Source organism: Salvelinus sp. IW2-2015, linkage group LG4p (assembly GCF_002910315.2).
Source record: "Salvelinus sp. IW2-2015 linkage group LG4p, ASM291031v2, whole genome shotgun sequence".
Taxonomy (NCBI): Eukaryota; Metazoa; Chordata; class Actinopteri; order Salmoniformes; family Salmonidae; genus Salvelinus; species Salvelinus sp. IW2-2015.
The window spans coordinates 200,157-218,011 of NC_036841.1; the positions used below are offsets into that span (position 1 = coordinate 200,157).

Genomic DNA, 17,855 nt, shown 5'->3' on the forward strand with positions numbered 1-17,855 from the left:
AATATAGTCACTCACACAGAGAGACCAATATAGTCACTCACACAGAGACCGATATAGTCACTCACACATAGAGACCGATATAGTCACTCACACATAGAGACCGATATAGTCACTCACACATAGAGACCGATATAGTCACTCACACATAGAGACCGATATAGTCATCTCACAAAAGAGACCGATATAGTCACTCACACAGAGACGATATAGTCACTCACACATGAACCGATATAGTCATCACACATAGAGACCAATATAGTCACTCACACAGAGACGCCGATATAGTCACTCACACATAGAGACGATATAGTCACTCACACATAGAGACCAATATAGTCACTCACACAGAGACCGATATAGTCACTCACACATAGAGACCAATATAGTCACTCACACAGAGACCGATATAGTCACTCACACATAGAGACCGATTAAGTCACTAGAGACCAATGCAAATGCATGTTGTGCTGCACTATTTAAGAGAACATACCGGTAAATGGTTGAGTGCTGTGTGAATCCAGACCAAAAAAAACACGTGCACTCATTCTCCTCCTGTTACGTGTAGAGTAGACCCACTATACATGTGGAACACACTATATAAACCCTATACATGTATGAAACACCCCCACAGTGAGCGCTGAGCTCCAGTCTACCTGTGTGTTTCCTGCGGCGCGGGCCAGTTGGCAGAGCTCCATGAGGTGGGAGGTGAGGACAGTGCTGAGGTACTTGTTCTTWTCAGGGTCTCTCTCCTGGGAGATTAGGGTCTCCTGGGCCACGGAGCGCAGGGCCAGGATGGGCTCCACCAGCGTAAAGTCACTGTCCACCAGCAGCTGGGAGTGCTGCTGCCAATGGGAACACACCTCGGCCAGGCCTACGTCGGTCAGGGGCCTGCCACAGGCCAGGGGAAATATAAGTTACATGACTTGTATTACCTAAGAGATTGACGTATCAAAACCCTGCACTCTCTAAAAAATCTGATCATGTGTTTTTTGTATGTTTTTTTAAAATAATAATTGAAAGAGGGAGGAGCCTACAAGTCTCTCTGTTTTTTTTTTATTTAAACTTTATTTAACCAGGAAAAGCCCATTGAGACCCAGAGTCTCTTTTTCAAGGGAGACCTTGGCCAAGAAGGCAGCAACAATCAATACATTACATAATTAAAACATACAACATGATCCAGCCTGAAAAAAGCATTTACACTCCTAACAGTCTCCCATGTTCTTTTTGTTTACCTGTAAAACCATAAAAAATACAAKATCTCTAGGTTTGTGGATGTGCATTGTGTTGAGGTATCAAACATAAAATACACTATTTCTATACTGTATAAATATTTGAAATTAGCGATGTTGACATGCTGGGAAGGAAGATCATACTTGGAGAAGAGTTGTCGGATGCTCTCCAGCTCACTGATCCTCTGGAGGTTCCGTAGAGCAGGGTAGAGAGAGGACACTGCCTCCAGACTGCCTCTGCACAGTTCCTCCACCTCATTGCCCCTGATGCCACACACAAGTAATTTCAATGAGTACAGTTGTTTGTGTGGTGATATTTTGATGGCTGAGAGATAGTTGTTGATTTCCATGAGGGAAACCTTGTTTACCTGGCATATTTAAGAGTTTGATCGAATGTGGAAAACTCTTTGTCTCTCAAAGCCTGCAGGGAGCAGAACACTGACTCGTTGAAGCCAGGGTTCAATTTCTCATTCCTGAAACAAGCAAGAAGGCAAGACACCAAGGGCACATGTCAATCCATTTAGCAATATTTTCTTCACCTTCTAAAATACCACCTCAGGAACCCTTACTTTAGTACCCCTTGTCTTCCAGAGGCCCCTCCCACTCACCTTTCCGATAGGCCACAGTCCTGAGGCCCCTCTCACTCACCTGTCTGATAAAAGTCACAACCCGAGGCCCTTTCCACTCACCTCTCTGATAGGTCACAGTCCCACTGCATGTTCCTCCAGGCGGCCTGAAACCTGAGCTCCCTTAGCTCCGCCCCCCACTCCACCCCCTCACTCTCCAGACCCCGCAGGTAGGTGGCCAGGATACTGCTCAGACCAATGTTCTGCAGACCCTGAGGGACCGTTGGACAAGCAGCATTAGGTTTTGTCATCTGTCCCCAACAATGGTTTACACAGACAGACAGAGACGATACCGATTTGGAGTTCAAACAAGTTTCTGCTTACCTCCACAATGCCCACTTGCCGTGTGCCATCAGGAAGATTGGAGTGGAGGTCGTAGGAGGTCAGAGCCTTTCCCCACATCGCCTCATGCTCATAGGTCCGAATCCTACAAAACAGACACACAAAAAGAGAATTATCAGCAAACAGAACTTTGAATATCCAAGACAGAACAAAAGTAGGATAACAAAGTTCACCTGGTGAGAGCGCTGGTCATCTTCCCACCTCCACACCCATACAGACTGTCTGGCTCCCCAATACTACGATACACCTCAATCAGTAGGTCCTAAGACATGGTAAAGAAATGATAGTACAGAGCTATGCATTGGACAACAACCCTAAAGGTTAATTGCAAAATCAACTCTACCTGTAGACTGATACCAGTGTCTTTCACACTCTCCTCTGTCAGACTGAAGATGGGGAAGTTCTGACTGCTCTCATCAAATGTGATTCTGCGCGACGCTCTGGCTGGATTTCTGTAAGCAGAGGTAAAGAATGATGAGAACAACACAGAATAAGAAAGGCATAAGAGACATCAGTATTTCTCATCATGTGTAGTGTACCTGCGGTTCTCCTCCATGTTAGTCTTGATCTTGTCTACGTAGATCTCAGAGTAGAGCAGGGCTGTGAAGTGGGCTGAGCAGGACTGGGCCGCCCTGGCCACCTCCAGGTAGTTCAGCTCCAACCAGAAGTTAGAGTGGCACACCGTACCACACAAGTTACTAGAACCAACACAACAGCATCAAACTCCGTACCACACAAGTTACTAGAACCAACACAACAGCATCAAAAATCCGTACAACAAAGTTACTAGAACCAACACAACAGCATCAAACTCCGTACCACACAAGTTACTAGAACCAACACAACAGCATCAAACTCCGTACCACCCAAGTTACTAGAACCAACACAACAGCATCAAACTCCGTACCACAACAAGTTACTAGACAAACTCAACAGCATCAAACTCCGTACACACAAGTTACTAGAACACACACAACAGCATCAAACATCGTACCACACAAGTTACTAGAACCAACACAACAGCATCAAACTCCGTACCACACAAGTTACTAGAACCAACTCAACAGCATCAAACTCCGTACCACACAAGTTACTAGAACCAACTCAACAGCATCAAACACCGTACCACCTAACAGAGAGAGGGGTGCAGTAGATTCTATAGTCGTACAGGTCAGGAAGATAAGAGCAAATGCATCTACAAACCTATCAGATTCTAGAGGTCTTTGTTGCTGCCTCAGATAGTTAATGACAGAGAGCATGGTGCGCAGAGAGGCCTTATCCAACGGACCCTGGTTGGAGATGTCCGACTCTCCTGCTGAGATAATAAAAATCACTGTAATGACCTCATCTTCAGGAGAAAAAGCTACTAGAAATGTCTAAAGTCAAACATAAACAGTGAGCGAGAGAGCTAGAGAGAGAGAAAGAAAGCTAGAGAGAGAGAGAGAAAGAGCTAGAGAAAGAAAGCTAGAGAGAGATGGAGAGTAAAACCCACCAGAGTCGGAGGGGAGAGGAGTGGTGGAGCGGCTGGAGGCCCGGGCACGACTGGAACAGCTGGTGAAAAAGTCCTGGATGTGTGTGGAGAGGAGCTTCCTCCAGGAGCCGTCAGAGTCCCCCAGCAGAATGTCATGGATGATGAGCGGCAGCACCCTCTGGCAGAAGTCTGTTTTCACCTGAACACATGTGAAAGGATAGGGGTTAGAGACAGGGATATCTGACTGGAAAGACGAGCCGAAATTGAACATGTGTGTACAACGGCGATAGCGAGAGATGCCTGACTGAACAAGAAATTAGCATTAGCACAAGTGCTGGCCTAGAAATATAACAGCCATGCCCTCACCAGACACAGGGGCCGGGAAAGCAGCAGAGCCTCACTCCTGACCCCTCCACTGTCCAGCAGAACCATGCAGAGCGTCTTCAACCAGGCCTTATGGCCGCCAGCCTCAGGCACCCACAGGTCCTGGCTCTCCAACCGCTCCCTAGCCACCAAGCTCACCTCCTCACTCATCCCGACCACCTGCACAGGTGAATGAATAATTAACACACCGACACATGTATGTATGCAAACAAATTCACACACTACGAAATTCAGACACACATACGAGGATGTGATATTTCAGGTCTTGAAAAGTCTGCCCAACCTTCTTCTTGGTAGATCTAAAAGGGTTGAGGTAAGCCAGCATGGGGTCACGGTTGTCTTTATGGATCTCCCAGAAGTCAGCTCCAGCCTGGGTGGCCAAGATGTCCTTCAGACTCTGGACAGCAGCTTGCCTCACCTCAATACTGACAGAAAAACACATGGGACCACAACAAAACATGACAGCATGTCAAGACACACTCACTATATGAAAACCTTATGACAGTACAGTAGCTACTTCCCTGGGCTAAATTCAGTGTTGAATTAGTAGGAAAGTGTCATTGTACTTTCGGGCCATTAGATACAGTATATGGCAGGGCTCTAAACTGCTACCATTATGTACACATATGCTCCTAAATATGTTACTGTGCTACCTGGAATTGTATTTTGGGAGCACCAGTGCCCCTAAAAAATGTAAATGTATTTTGTAATTGGTGGCAATTCTTATCATTTATACCTATAATATTTTTCTATACTAAAATTCTAAACCTACATTTTTCAACTTTGGAGCAAATGTGCTCTTTGAAAACATGTCAGCGTAGACCCCTGTATGGTGTACCAGTGGTGTGTGAGGGCGTTGTTGATGCAGTTCAGGATGATGTAGAGCCACTGTGGTTCCACTGGAGAGAAGAGTGATACAGCTCTGGCATTGAGCTGGTCCTTCCCATGGAGTAGAGCGATGGTGGAGAAATCCACAGGCCCCAGCTCTCCCAGACAGCTCCCTGCAGCCTCTATAAAAACATAAGCACATGGTCAAGGAAAAGACTAAGACCCTTTTCACACAACGGTGCCAAGCCGGCCGAAACTACTTCCTAGTTTACTTCCTAGTTTACTACACTAACAATTATTGATGCTTTCTTGGGCTGAGAGAGGAAACATACGCAGAGTGCCAACAGTGAGGTTGTGGTAACCATACATACCTAAGATGTCTCTTCCTCCAGGGTGATTGGCTGCTAGCTTACAGAGCTGTAGTAGGTTAAGGACCAGCAGCACCAACACACTCTCTTCAGGGTCCGCTAGAATGAAGAGGTACAGAGATAGGATTCAAAAAGGGCAAACTAACACACACTCACCCCCACACACAGATACATGGGTCTGGTAACATATCTAGACTACGGTAGCCCTCCCCCACTCTGACCGAGGCACTCTCTCAGCAGCGGTCTGATCTGGCTCTTGTTGTTGTGGAGCTGTCTCCTCAGGTCCTTCAGCCCCTCCAGTCTGGTCAGAGGCAGGGAGTCACAGGAAGCCACAGACAGGAAGTGGGCTATCTCCTGTGGACGAGACACAGAGAGGCTCATGGGATGTGGCAATAGTGTGACAGAAGTGTGAATCAGCTGTAGAGCTCATACATGAGTGGTTAGAGGGTGTGTGCTGTGCCCTGTGTGTGAAGGGGGTGCCCTTACCTGTCTGAGAGTGAATTTCCCTGRGCTGTACTTCAGTGTGTGCTGCACGGCCCTCAGCTCTCTGAACTCAGGTCGGTCTGGGAAGGGCTCTAACTTCTGGATGGCACTCTTCAGCTTGTCCTGACTCTCTACGACCAGGAACTTCAACAGACTGAGCACCTGAGAGAGAGAGATCAACAGAGAGAAAGAAAAAAAGGAGCGAGAAGAGAGGGGAGAGAGAAGGAAAAAGAGAACAATGAACAGTGTAATACCCACTTAGAGCAAATTATTATTTGTCATACAAAGAGTCTATTGGCCATGTAATACAACCATGTCTTACCTGCTGTGAGATAGCAAGTTGGTTTGTCACCTGGGCAGTGAGAGTACCAACGATGACCTGGAGGTGGCTCTCCACAGCATCGTCACAGAATTGCACGGCCGTGCGACACACAGAGGTCAGTAGGTCACAACACAGGGAGAAACTACGGCTGGACACCTCGTCCAACTGGGCAGGCCTGTCAGAAAACAAGAACAGGCAGAAAAACAGTTAACTACTAGAGAGAGCAAAAATGATGAGTCACTCCATTGGATCTGTGTGTGAGCAGCAGACTTTGTGTGTGTGTGTGTGTGTGTGTGTGTGTGTGTGTGTGTGTGTGTGTGTGCGTGCGTGCGTGCGTGCGTGCGTGCGTTTACCCCTAACCTGCTGTTGATGTGGTGGATGAGTGTGTAAATTATGTCTCGGAGGACGAAGGCCCAGGCTCCCCCCAGACCGTCCTTGACCTCCTTGAGCAGCAGGCTGACAAACAGGTAGTACATCAGCAGGATGCGGTGCCTCTCGTAGGCATTGATCGTCTCAGCTGCCTTCTGACACACCGCCAGTAGGATCCTCTGGATGGAGATCTAGAATCACAACACAAGAGTGTCACAGAATCCGGATTCCTTTCCAGATTAAACGTTTTGAAAAATTGGGCTCARGAAACCACTCAACTTTGTAAAGCCCTATTCTGTTCCATTGTGTAATAACATTTTACAGCCATTGCAATACAATGATGAGAGCAGGAGAGCATTTTACCGGAGTCTTGGATAAAATGGCCACCAGGGACTTGAGATTGGCACTGTGACACGAGCTGAGATAGTCCAGTGTGGCTTTTATGACATAGGAGCTGAAATAGGGTGGGTTTGGGGCTGGGTCCAGTTCCCTACAGAGAACATATTAACATCACAGTCAATGAAAGGTTCTGAATGCAATTAAGGGTGGTTGTGGAGTGGTAAGAAGTGATGTGTAGTGAACATTACCCTATGAACCTTCTCAGGTCCCCTCTGCCCCCCTCCTCAGTAGCAGCCCCTTCATACAGGGTCATCAACAGCTCCACCACAATGTCTGACAGGTTACTGTGAATCAGGCTGTCGATTTGCTGTGGAAAGTCCAACAGTGATACAGTAAGTTAGGTCTGTGAGAGAGACAGACATTAAAGACTGCTTTTACAGCTTCTAATGCAGATTCACTTGACTGCTGCTGCGGATTGTAGCTAGCTCAACCCGAATGGGTTGTATGGTGGGAAAATTAGAAACTCTGTTATGCACATACCCTGTATAAGCCTTAAACCTGTACATTCCCACTGTCTGTTTCTGTCATGTAAGAAGAAGCTAGTGTTCTTCCACTCTTGTGTAACTTAGTCACGCGGCCAAAGACAAAGGGCCGTCTGAGAGTGACCACAATTTTTGGTCCATCCTGTTCTTTTTGTATCTTTCAAGGGCACAGCTGTGTGGAGATATGAAGAGAACAGAAGCTAGCTTGAGCAGCAGCAGCTAGATAGCGTACAAACAAGTGACAACACCAGTTTTGTTACTATGTTCCCACCAGGCTCTTACACATTTGCTAAACTGCCACATAGACAAAGGTTATAAAAGCTGAGACCCAAATCTTGCTAGTTGGGCTCTTAATTCTGCACTATTGAGTGAATTGTGAACCGCTCCAGAATAATAAAGATTTTATTTGAAGAATCTACAGTCTCTTTCTTCCTTTCTGGTTAGAATTTCCACGACAATTCTTGGCGACGAGGATGGGTTGGCCAACTCCGTTTGCTGATCGGACACCAAGGTCAACAGCGCGCAGTCCTGAAGTACTATAGATACCAGGACAGGGTCGTGATGAAAGTGTTCCAGGACAAGGTCCTGAAGTACTATAGAGATACCAGGACAGGGTCGTATGAAGTGTTCCAGGACAAGGTCCTGAAGTACTATAGATACCAGACAGGGTCGTGATGAAAGTGTTCCAGGACAAGGTCCTGAAGTACTATAGATACCAGGACAGGGTCGTGATGAAAGTGTTCCAGGACAGGTCCTGAGTACTATAGATACCAGGACAGGGTCGTGATGAAAGTGTTTCAGGACAGGGTCCTGAAGTACTATAGATACCAGGACAGGGTCGTGATGAAAGTGTTCCAGGACAGGGTCCTGAGATAGAAGTAAAAAYTATTCCTGCAGGATAGAAAAATATTGTAAAAGAAAATGTATTAATCAATGGACTGGTAAAACAGTTGGTTATGATTGGGAAACCAGCTATACATTTAAAACCTTAAATGTGCATATGAAGAAATACCATGTGGGTACAAAATCTAAAATATTTTGATGAGAAGAAATTACTCCTTTTTAATTATAAGAAAGGAAGACGTTCCTAACCAAATACTGTTTGTTTTTGTTTCCTGAGTGTGTATTGACGAGAGATTCATATTATGTACGGACGATGAACCCTATCAGGCCCAACTTGCTGCACTGTGTGATCGCATAAAGGAACATTACCCACCAATGACTGATTGGTCAGCCATCCAGATGCACACAGTATGTATACATATATTTCTGTTTATTCTACATTTCTTAAACTAAGCAAGTCAGTGAAGAACATATTCTTATTTACAATAACGGCCTAGGAACAGTGGGTTAACTGCCTTGTTCAGGGGCAGAACGACTGATTGTTTACTTGTCAGCTCGGGGATTCGATCTAGCAACCTTTCGGTTACTGGCCCAATGCTCTAACCACGCCTACCTGCCGCCCCAGAAAGCCAAAGAGTCACTGGAGGACTACATTGGAAAACCGTGACAGATTAGGTGGAAGAAGAAGCAGGAGGTCGACGCTGAACCCTGGCAGTGTGGACAGTGTCAACGTGATGATTGCCCTCTTTGTACAGACGAAGGGTGTACTCCTGTGTAACTGTTCAAATGATTTGTAACTGTTTCAATTATTTGTAACTGTTTAAATGATTTCCATAAGAATGTTTTGAACCATATGAAGGTAAAATAACTGCCTCAACAGAAGCCATTTACAAAGACAATGTAGTAGTGTAAGAAAGCCCTGTCCTACAACTTTGTAAATTTTGCTTGGTTGAAGTTTTGAAGAATCTACAGTCTTTCTCTTCCTTTCTGATAAAAATTTCCACGACAGTTAGCAAACCTGGCACCAGGGTTGGAGTCAATTCCATTTAAATTCAGCCACTTCAGGGGATGAAGTGAAAAGGAATGGATCGCAAACCTGGTTTATACATGATAACATCCTAAAGAGTTTTAAGCCCATCAGCTGCAGGCACAGAGACTCCAAGCGTGTCTTCCTCACCGGTTTGCCCAGGCAGTTGCTGTCCTTGAGTAGGTCATAGACCCTGTGGGCCTTCTCTCTCTGCTGGGCCACTTGGGCATCCTGGCCCGACACGGCAAAGTAGGGCAGGATGTTAACCATGATCTTAGGGAAGCAGTTGGCCAGCAGCTTCTTCCAGTCCTTACCCAGGTGGGTGCTGATGGACTTCACCTGCTTAAAGTCATCCAGGAAGACCAGGTGTGGGATAAGGACCTGATAGGAGGAGCTGGGATAAAACAAAGAAACAACAAATAAATAAATCTTATTTAGATGCATCATTCCTTCTTTCCTTAAGGTGATCTGACATGATTGAATAGGTGAAAGCAATATGGTAGAAACTCTACTTTCACCTCAATTCTGTCAGATCAGTAAATTCACAAAGTCATTTTATGGACATAAAACGTATGGGATGCGGCGAATTTGAGTAGTAACCGAGTTAAATAAAGGTTAAATAAAAAATGAAATAAATATAAACAGGTGCAGACCTTACCGTGAAATGCTTACTTACAAGCCCTTAACCAACAATGCAGTTAAAAAAATAGAGTGAAGAAAATGTTTACTAAATAAACTAAAGTAAAAAATGAAATGTAGAACGTAAACTAAGCTTGTGGCACCTACCTGTAGAAGTCCTTGAGAGTGGCGTGGTTGAGCAGCGTGTATGGGAAGGACTCCAGAGTGTAGCCATGCTGGCCCAGCCACTCTGCCACCAGGTAATCCAGGTGAGAGCTGACAAATGCCTCCACACTCCTGTAGCCCAGAGCTCTGGACACACTGCCCAGGACCTACAGGGGGTGAGAGACAAACCAGGTTAACATTCAGTCTGTCAATATCATAGCATATTGATACAGTAGTCAGAGAGATACTGTATGTAGTGACGGTGGAAAGCAGTTGTGTAAAGTACTTAAGTAAAAATATTTGAAAGTACTACTTTAGTCGTTTTTTGGGGTATCTGTACTTGACTATTTATATTTTTGACAACTTTTACTTTATTACATTCCTAAAGAAAATGATGTACTTTTTACTCCATACATTTTCACTGACACCCAAAAGTACTCGTTACATTTTGAATGCTTAGCAGGACAGGAAAATTGTCTAATTCACACACTTATCAAGAGAACATCCCTGGTCATCCCTACTGCCTATAATCTGGCGGACTCACCAAACACATGCTTAGTTTGTAAATGATGTCAGTGTTGGAGCATGCCCCTGGCTATCCGTAAATAAATAAAAAACATGAAAATGATGCTGTCTGAATTGCTTAATATAAGGAATTTGAAATGTTTTCGACTTTTACTTTTGATACTTAAGTATATTTTAGCAATTACATTTACTCAAGTAATATTTTACTGGGTGACTTTCACTTGAATCCTTTTCTATTAAGGCATCTTTACTTTTACTCAAGTATGACAATTGGGTACTTTTTCCACCACTGGTGGAAAGGGCGAGTTACCTACATACACTATAAAGTGCTTTCAGTTTAAGAAACATGAATACAAAACATAATAATTGATGAGACCGTAAATATGTGTAGCCAAATGAATTTCCCTTACCTTTTTGATGAGCGGCTCCTCTATGTTGTTCTCCTTGTAGGACTGGAAGAGGGCGAAGAGGGACTGTTTCTCACAGACGGGGCTGCAGCACAGCACCACCGACACACTCTTCAACAGCGTGGCCTTGCGGTTAAAGGTCTCGTCACTCAGGTCTTCAGGAGAGCTGTTCTTCTGTGACACACCAGGGAGAGCAGAGGGATAGTGAGACGGACTGGCCATAAAAACGTCTGTCAGAGTAATATGTGAAAGACAGGCTTACCTGGACCCTCATCCCTTCTTGGGCTTTCAGGTAGATGTTCTCAAAGGCTGTCTGCTGGCATTTCAGAGGAAGCATCTTTCTCTTCTCCAAGCTGTCTGGTGTCATCTCCAAGAACAGCCTATGGATGGAAGAGAGCATGCATGGTAGATATGTCAAACATGTAAATATTTACTTTTTAACTTGAGAAACATTAGCTTCTGTGATGGAATTAAGGCTGGTGAGAGAGTGTTCTGTCGGTAAAACCAACCTTTCCACTGTCATGGCTGCAAGCATTCGTACGTGATGGTGAGAGTCGGACAGGTGGGACGGGAGGATGACGGACACTGGAAGCTCCTCCTCCCTCAGGGTAAGGACCGCCCACTTACAGCAAGGGTCAGCCTGACATAGGGGGAGAGACAGGGAAGTAAATGTTTGGTGTTATTACCCTCTATCTACCTAAAGACAGGGTGGTTATCATGGGCAGTTACTATGCTGTGATTTCAAAACATTGTGAGCTCACCTCCAGTAGAGCCAGTAGACAGTGAATTAATGCCACCTTTACAATTGCTGTGCATTTCCCCGTTCTGCCCAAAATGCTAGAAGAGACCATTAAAAAGTTGTAAGTTCAATTCTAGAACAAAGAAAAATAATTATTGTGAAGTCAAAATACAAAAATCGAGACTTTGGTGCTGACCAGAATCCAGAGACCACTTGGAGCAGAGCTCCCTGGACGTGTCTCATGTCATTATGCTGGTCCTGAGTACGGCCCAGACTACGGATAGACGGTAGCAGACCCAGCAGCACTGCAGCACAGATCTCCTGGTCCTGGCGGTACAATGAGCAAAGATCCCTGCAAGCACAAAAAAAACTCCTAATGTCTCCAGCACCTACTGTATAGCATAGTATACTTGACATATGAATCTAGAAACAGAGGCCTTCCTTACGCCAGAGGTCTGAGGAGTGAGTCAAACTCTTCAGCTGCCAGCGATGTGTCCTCAGCAGGTAGTTTCTTCAGAAGGACCAGGTACTGAGGGGGGACAGGAAAATAATGAACTATTAGTATTCCATGTTAAGAGATAAAAGATCATCATCCGTCATCATTTCCAACATGATTGGTAGGGAACAACGATTAGCTGTGCAACATTGACCACACTACACAGTCCTGGTCACTCACCATGTTGAGGTGTAGTGGCTTGGTGCAGTCTATCTGCTCCAGCAGCAGTAGTAACTTGCGGCGGACCTCCACTGGTTTGAAAGAGAGCCCGTGGATAAACTCAGCCGATACACACAGGGACAGGAACTCCAGACTGGCCAAGATGGCTAAATCCTGCTGGGCCAAATGCTCCTCAGCCAGTAGGCTTTTAGCATCTAGGAGAAGATAGAGTATTTAAATGACCATCTGGTCATTGGTTGATTCATAGAAATGCTTGGAGGACAATGCCTGGTCTGATTATCATCCCCCAAGCCCCTACCTCTGGAAATATCTCATTGATCTGAGAGAATCAGATGGGGTGTACACAATATGTCAATAGCTCCACCTCAACCTATATTATCCTGGCATAGCGGCTGACGCTGAGGGGTTAATTTTACATGTGGGATATCATCCACTTGCCAGGACCACACTGGGTGTCATTGGGGTCCACATTCTGTCTGTGAGTCCCCTTAGATGTGCTGGTCTGTGGTTCGTCTCCATCATCAAACAGGTCAATGTCCTCCTGCTGGTCAGCCTGTGTCCTCGTCATGTCCCAGTCCTCATCTGTGGTCTCCTCCTCAATCCCCACACTGCCTCTCTTACAGGAGCTGTTCAGCTGTGAGTTAGAGACACAGACACAGGGTGAGCTTACAGAATTCAGATCATTATAGAGTGGTTATACAGGTCCAAATTATGGTTATTAAAAATGGTCAAAACGATGGTTGATGGGACAGAAAGCAAACTCTCCATGACTCACCAACAGTTTGCATATTTCTGCCAGTTCAGTCAAAAGTCTCGCAGGGAAAATCTTCATGAACAAGTTGCAAGAGACAGAGCTCATACTGTCCTGTGGGAGAGGATATGTGGAAGTAAATGAAAGTACAAATATAGAGCCAGATTTTAAACACAGATGTTGATGGTGATGATAACGACGAGGAAGAATGCTCGTTTTACCTTAACCCCTCTGTTGACACACTGTGTGCACAGCCGCATGACAGACCTGAGTGTGGTCATTGTCCCATCCTCTGCCATCTTCACCTTCACATTAGATATGTACTCACTAAAATCCTGAACCAGTGCCTTCGAAAAGCCAACAGAATATACAATGAAATACATATATGTGGCTTTCAGCAGGCATTAAAGAAATGTTATCAACCCGTTCAGACTACCTTGGCCTTTAGGAAGAGTTGGGAATGGCAGGCTTCTTCCTCAGTCAGGAGACCAGTAGAGACATATCCTGCTAAAYCGCCAGTAAGAAGACTTGAACAACGAACCAGGCATTCTGGTGGTGTGGTCTGAGACTGAGGAGAAAAGACACACAGTACTTACTTTGAACATACACCAACTCACACAACATTTARATTTACATTTAAGTCATTTAGCAGACGCTCTTATCCAGAGCGACTTACAAGTTGGTGCATTCACCTTATGATGTCCAGTGGAACAACCACAACCATGGTTCTAACATAGGCATTCACTCACATCTGGGGAGTAGCAGTTGAGTAGGTGGTCAGCCACAGACAAGAGGCCCTGCTCCAGCTTGTGTTTTAGGCTGGGGACAACAGTGAGCTGGGTGCCGGCTGAGGACACCATCTCTTTCACCATGGGGTTAGAGGGCATCTCGTCAAAGCTGAACTGCAGGTACATGCTCTCAATCTCACTCAGGGCACCTTTAACTTCCACTTGTGTTTGATCTTGCATCACAGCACTTTAGGCAGAGGGAAAGATTGAAGGCGGCATGAAATCTATGGAGTTATGTTGACACTGATGACAATATGGTTGAATTTATCGGTTTTAGATAAATATTTCCCTCACCTCTCAAGTCCCTTTGCTCCAAGGAGAAACATAATGCCAGCTCGGGTGTCTTTGAGGGTCAAAGGCACAAGGATTCTGGGGATTAGGTTATGAGGAAAATCCCTGTGAAAAGAGGAATAAGACAAACTCTTATTAGGAATGTGTTAAAACAATTACAGACATAAAACATTGTACCAAGACAAAATAATCCCACTAGTAAATAACAGCTGGTGCACGATATCTAAGGAAGTCTCAAAGTTTTGCTCGCCTAAGGTAGAGTATCTCAAGATAAGCTGTAGACCACACTACCTACCGAGAGAGTTTTCATCTGTATTCTTTGTAGCTGTTTACATACCACCACAGTCAGAGGCTGGCGCTAAGACAGCATTGAATGAGCTGTATTCCGCCATAAGCAAACAAGAAAACGCTCACCCAGAGGCGACGCTCCTAGTAGCCGGGGACTTTAATTTAGGGAAACTTAAATCCATTTTACCAAWTTTCTATCAGCATGTATATAAATGTGCAACCAGAGGAAAAAGAAGTCTGGACCGCCTATACTCCACACACAGAGACGCATACAAAGCTCTCCCTCGGCCTCTATTTGGCAAATCTGACCATAATTCTATCCTCCTGAATCCTGCTTACAAGCAAAAAATAAAAAAGGAAGCACCAGTGACTAGATCAATAAAAAAGTAGTCAGATGAAGCAGATGCTAAACTACAGGACTGTTTTGCTAGCACAGACTGATGTTCCGGGATTCATCCGATGGCATTGAGGAGTACACCACATCAGTCATTGGCTTCATCAATAGGTGCATCGATGACGTCGTCCCCACAGTGACCGTGCGTACATACCCCAACCAGAAGCAATGGATTACAGGCAGCATCCGCACTGAGCTATAGGCTAGAGCTGCCGCTTTCAAGGAGCGGGACTCTAACCCGAAAGCTTATAAGAAATCCCACTATGCCCTCCGACGAACCATCAAACAGGCAAAGATCCAATACAGAACTAAGATCGAATCGTACTGCACRGGCTCTGACACTCGTCGGATGTGGCAAGGCTTGCAAACCATTACAGACTACAAAGGGAAGCACAGCCGAGAGCTGCCCAGTGACACAAGCCTACTAGACGAGCTAAACTACTTCTATGCTCGCGTTGAGGAAAATAACACTGAAACATGCATGAGAGCACCAGCTGTTCCGGAAGACTGTGTGATCACGCTCTCCGCAGCCGATSTGAGTAAGATCTTTAAACAGGTCAACATTCACAAGGCCGCAGGGCCAGTCGGATTAACAGGACGTGTACGGCGAGCATGCGCTAACCAACTAGTGTCTTCACTGACATTTTCAACCTCTCCCTGTCCGAGTCTGTAATACCAACATGTTTAAAGCAGACCACCATAGTGCCTGTGCCCAAGAACACTAAGYTAACCTGTCTCAATGACTACCGACTCGTAGCACTCACGTCTGTAGCCATGAAGTGCTWTGAAAGTCTGGTCATGGCTCACATCAACAGCATCATCCCAGAAACCCTAGACCCACTTCAATTTGCATACCACCCCAACAGATCCACAGATGATGCAATCTCTATTGCACTCCACACTGCCCTTTCACACCTGGACAAAAGGAACACCTATGTGAGAATGCTATTAATTGACTACAGCTCAGCGTTCAACACCATAGTGCCCTCAAAGCTCATCAATAAGCTAAGGACCCTGGGACTAAACACCTCCCTCTGCAACTGGATCCTGGACTTCCTGACGGGCCACCCCCAGGTGGTAAGTGTAGGCAACAACATGTCTGCCACGCTGATCCTCAACACTGGGGCTCCTCAGGGGTGTGTGCTCAGTCCCCTCCTGTACTCCCTGTTCACTCATGACTGCGTGGTCAGGCAGGATTCCAACACCAGAATTAAACTTGCCGATGACACAACAGTGGTAGGCCTGATCACCGACAATGACGAGACAGCCTATAGGGAGGAGGTCAGAGACCTGGCCGTGTGGTGCCAGGACAACAACCTCTCCTTCAACGTGATCAAGGCAAAGGAGATGATTGTGGACTACAGGAAAAAGAGGACCAAGCACACCCCCATTCTCATTGATGMGGCTGTAGTGTAGCAMGTTGAGAGCTTCAAATTCCTTGGTGTCCACATCACCAACAAACTAACATGGTCCAAGCACACCAAGACAGTCGTGAAGAGAGCACAACAAAACCTATTCCCCCTCAGGAGACTGAAAAGATTTGGCATGGTTCCTCAGATCCTCAAAAGGTTCTACAGCTGCAGCATCGAGAGCATCCTGACTGGTTGCATCACTGCCTGGGTATGGCAACTGCTCAGCCTCCGACCACAAGGCACTACAGAGGGTAGTGCGAACGGCCCAGTACCTCACTGGGGCCAAGCTTCCTGCCATCCAGGACCTCTATACCAGGCGGTGTCAGAGGAAGGCCCTAAAAATTGTCAAAGACTCCAGCCACCCTAGTCATAGACTGTTCTCTCTCCTACCGCATGGCAAGCGGTACCGGAGCGCCAAGTCTAGGTCCAAGACGCTTCTAAACAGCTTCTACCCCCATACCATAAGACTCCTGAACATTTAGTCAAATGGCTACCCAGACTATTTACATTGCTGCCCCCACCCCCTCCCCTCTTTACACCACTGCTACTCTCTGTTGTCATCTATGCATAGTCACTTTAATAACCCTACCTACATGTACATAGTACCTCAACTAACCGGTGCCCCCACACATTGACTCTGTATGGGTACCCCCCTGTATAAAGTCTTGCTATTATTATTTTACTGCTGCTCTTTAATTACTTGTTACTTTTATCTCTTAGTCTTACCCGTATTTTTTGCATTGTTGGTAAGAGGCTCGTAAGTAAGTATTTCACTGTAAGGTCTACAGCGGTTGTATTTGGCGCATGTGACTAATAAGATTTGATTTGATTTAGACAACACTAGCAGAGAGGTTAAGCGTGAATACAAATGTGATACGAGCCCAGTGATAAACTGCCCACCTGCAGACGATGGGGTGTGGTCTTGAGCTCTCCTCTGCCTCTTCACTCTGTTCGTTCATCAGCAGCCAGCTCATGATGTTCTCCTTGAGGCTGGGTGGCCCGACCCCCTCCACAGCCCCTGCATGGTCCCACCCAGTGCCCAGGCTCTTAAGAACAGGACACTTGAGAAGGGCCTGGGCCAAACACAGAGCAGCAGCACTGCAGACATAGAGACAGAGGATGAAATTGTCCTTCAGAGATAAAAAACATAAAGCACTATAGTTTGCAAAGAGTAAATMAGTCAATCAATTGTTGAGGAAGTGACTTTATATGACAAAATCATTCATCAAAGCCAAGGACTCACTCAGAGGGCTTGCAGGCCGAGCCAGAGAAGAGCTTCCAGAGCTCTCTGTCAATGGGAATGAAGGCTCCCTGGAGGATGGTGGACAGCAGGGCCAGACTGAGGGCCTCAGTTTGGGGGGAGCTGACCCCCCGTAGAGCCAGGGCCCAGACACGGCCCCACAGCCTGCCCAGTTCAACCCTGTAGGATTGGGCCCTCTCTGGGTGTGTGGCCTGGCAGCGAGCCACCTCCCTCAGGCAGCGCAGCACGTAGGGCCCCCTGTCACCCCGCCGCTGCTCCCCCAGCAGCTGGCACAGGACGGACAGCAGAGGAACCAGCTCCTGGCCAGGCACCATGGAGGGGTACTTAGAGGTCAACACTGATGTGATCTGTAACCTAGATAGGAACA

At 46.1% G+C, this 17,855-nt stretch overlaps 1 protein-coding gene across 2 annotated transcripts in view; it reads right to left on the bottom strand.

The window, feature by feature from the left end:
* atm (ATM serine/threonine kinase) overlaps positions 1–17,855 on the bottom strand; it is a 52,289-nt gene that overhangs the window by 24,943 nt on the left and 9,491 nt on the right. The window contains exons 10-46 of one of the 2 annotated variants that reach the window (XM_023979305.2): positions 17,471–17,842; positions 17,128–17,325; positions 14,137–14,238; positions 13,804–14,029; positions 13,491–13,622; positions 13,276–13,401; positions 13,079–13,168; positions 12,742–12,937; positions 12,304–12,497; positions 12,074–12,156; positions 11,824–11,979; positions 11,650–11,725; positions 11,398–11,528; positions 11,151–11,268; positions 10,892–11,062; positions 9,960–10,123; positions 9,324–9,567; positions 7,010–7,128; positions 6,786–6,912; positions 6,414–6,613; positions 6,054–6,228; positions 5,735–5,893; positions 5,470–5,602; positions 5,252–5,347; positions 4,891–5,062; positions 4,336–4,477; positions 4,035–4,211; positions 3,690–3,867; positions 3,401–3,509; positions 2,737–2,895; positions 2,541–2,649; positions 2,371–2,459; positions 2,180–2,282; positions 1,919–2,067; positions 1,598–1,702; positions 1,374–1,493; positions 654–888 (exon numbers count right to left, since the gene is read on the bottom strand). In XM_023979305.2, coding sequence (XP_023835073.1) covers positions 654–888; positions 1,374–1,493; positions 1,598–1,702; positions 1,919–2,067; positions 2,180–2,282; positions 2,371–2,459; positions 2,541–2,649; positions 2,737–2,895; positions 3,401–3,509; positions 3,690–3,867; positions 4,035–4,211; positions 4,336–4,477; positions 4,891–5,062; positions 5,252–5,347; positions 5,470–5,602; positions 5,735–5,893; positions 6,054–6,228; positions 6,414–6,613; positions 6,786–6,912; positions 7,010–7,128; positions 9,324–9,567; positions 9,960–10,123; positions 10,892–11,062; positions 11,151–11,268; positions 11,398–11,528; positions 11,650–11,725; positions 11,824–11,979; positions 12,074–12,156; positions 12,304–12,497; positions 12,742–12,937; positions 13,079–13,168; positions 13,276–13,401; positions 13,491–13,622; positions 13,804–14,029; positions 14,137–14,238; positions 17,128–17,325; positions 17,471–17,842 — 5,635 coding nt within the window. Of the gene's footprint in view, positions 1–653; positions 889–1,373; positions 1,494–1,597; positions 1,703–1,918; positions 2,068–2,179; positions 2,283–2,370; positions 2,460–2,540; positions 2,650–2,736; positions 2,896–3,400; positions 3,513–3,689; positions 3,868–4,034; positions 4,212–4,335; positions 4,478–4,890; positions 5,063–5,251; positions 5,348–5,469; positions 5,603–5,734; positions 5,894–6,053; positions 6,229–6,413; positions 6,614–6,785; positions 6,913–7,009; positions 7,129–9,323; positions 9,568–9,959; positions 10,124–10,891; positions 11,063–11,150; positions 11,269–11,397; positions 11,529–11,649; positions 11,726–11,823; positions 11,980–12,073; positions 12,157–12,303; positions 12,498–12,741; positions 12,938–13,078; positions 13,169–13,275; positions 13,402–13,490; positions 13,623–13,803; positions 14,030–14,136; positions 14,239–17,127; positions 17,326–17,470; positions 17,843–17,855 lie in introns of those variants that run through there. The other variant, XR_011474791.1, reaches the window with a different exon arrangement.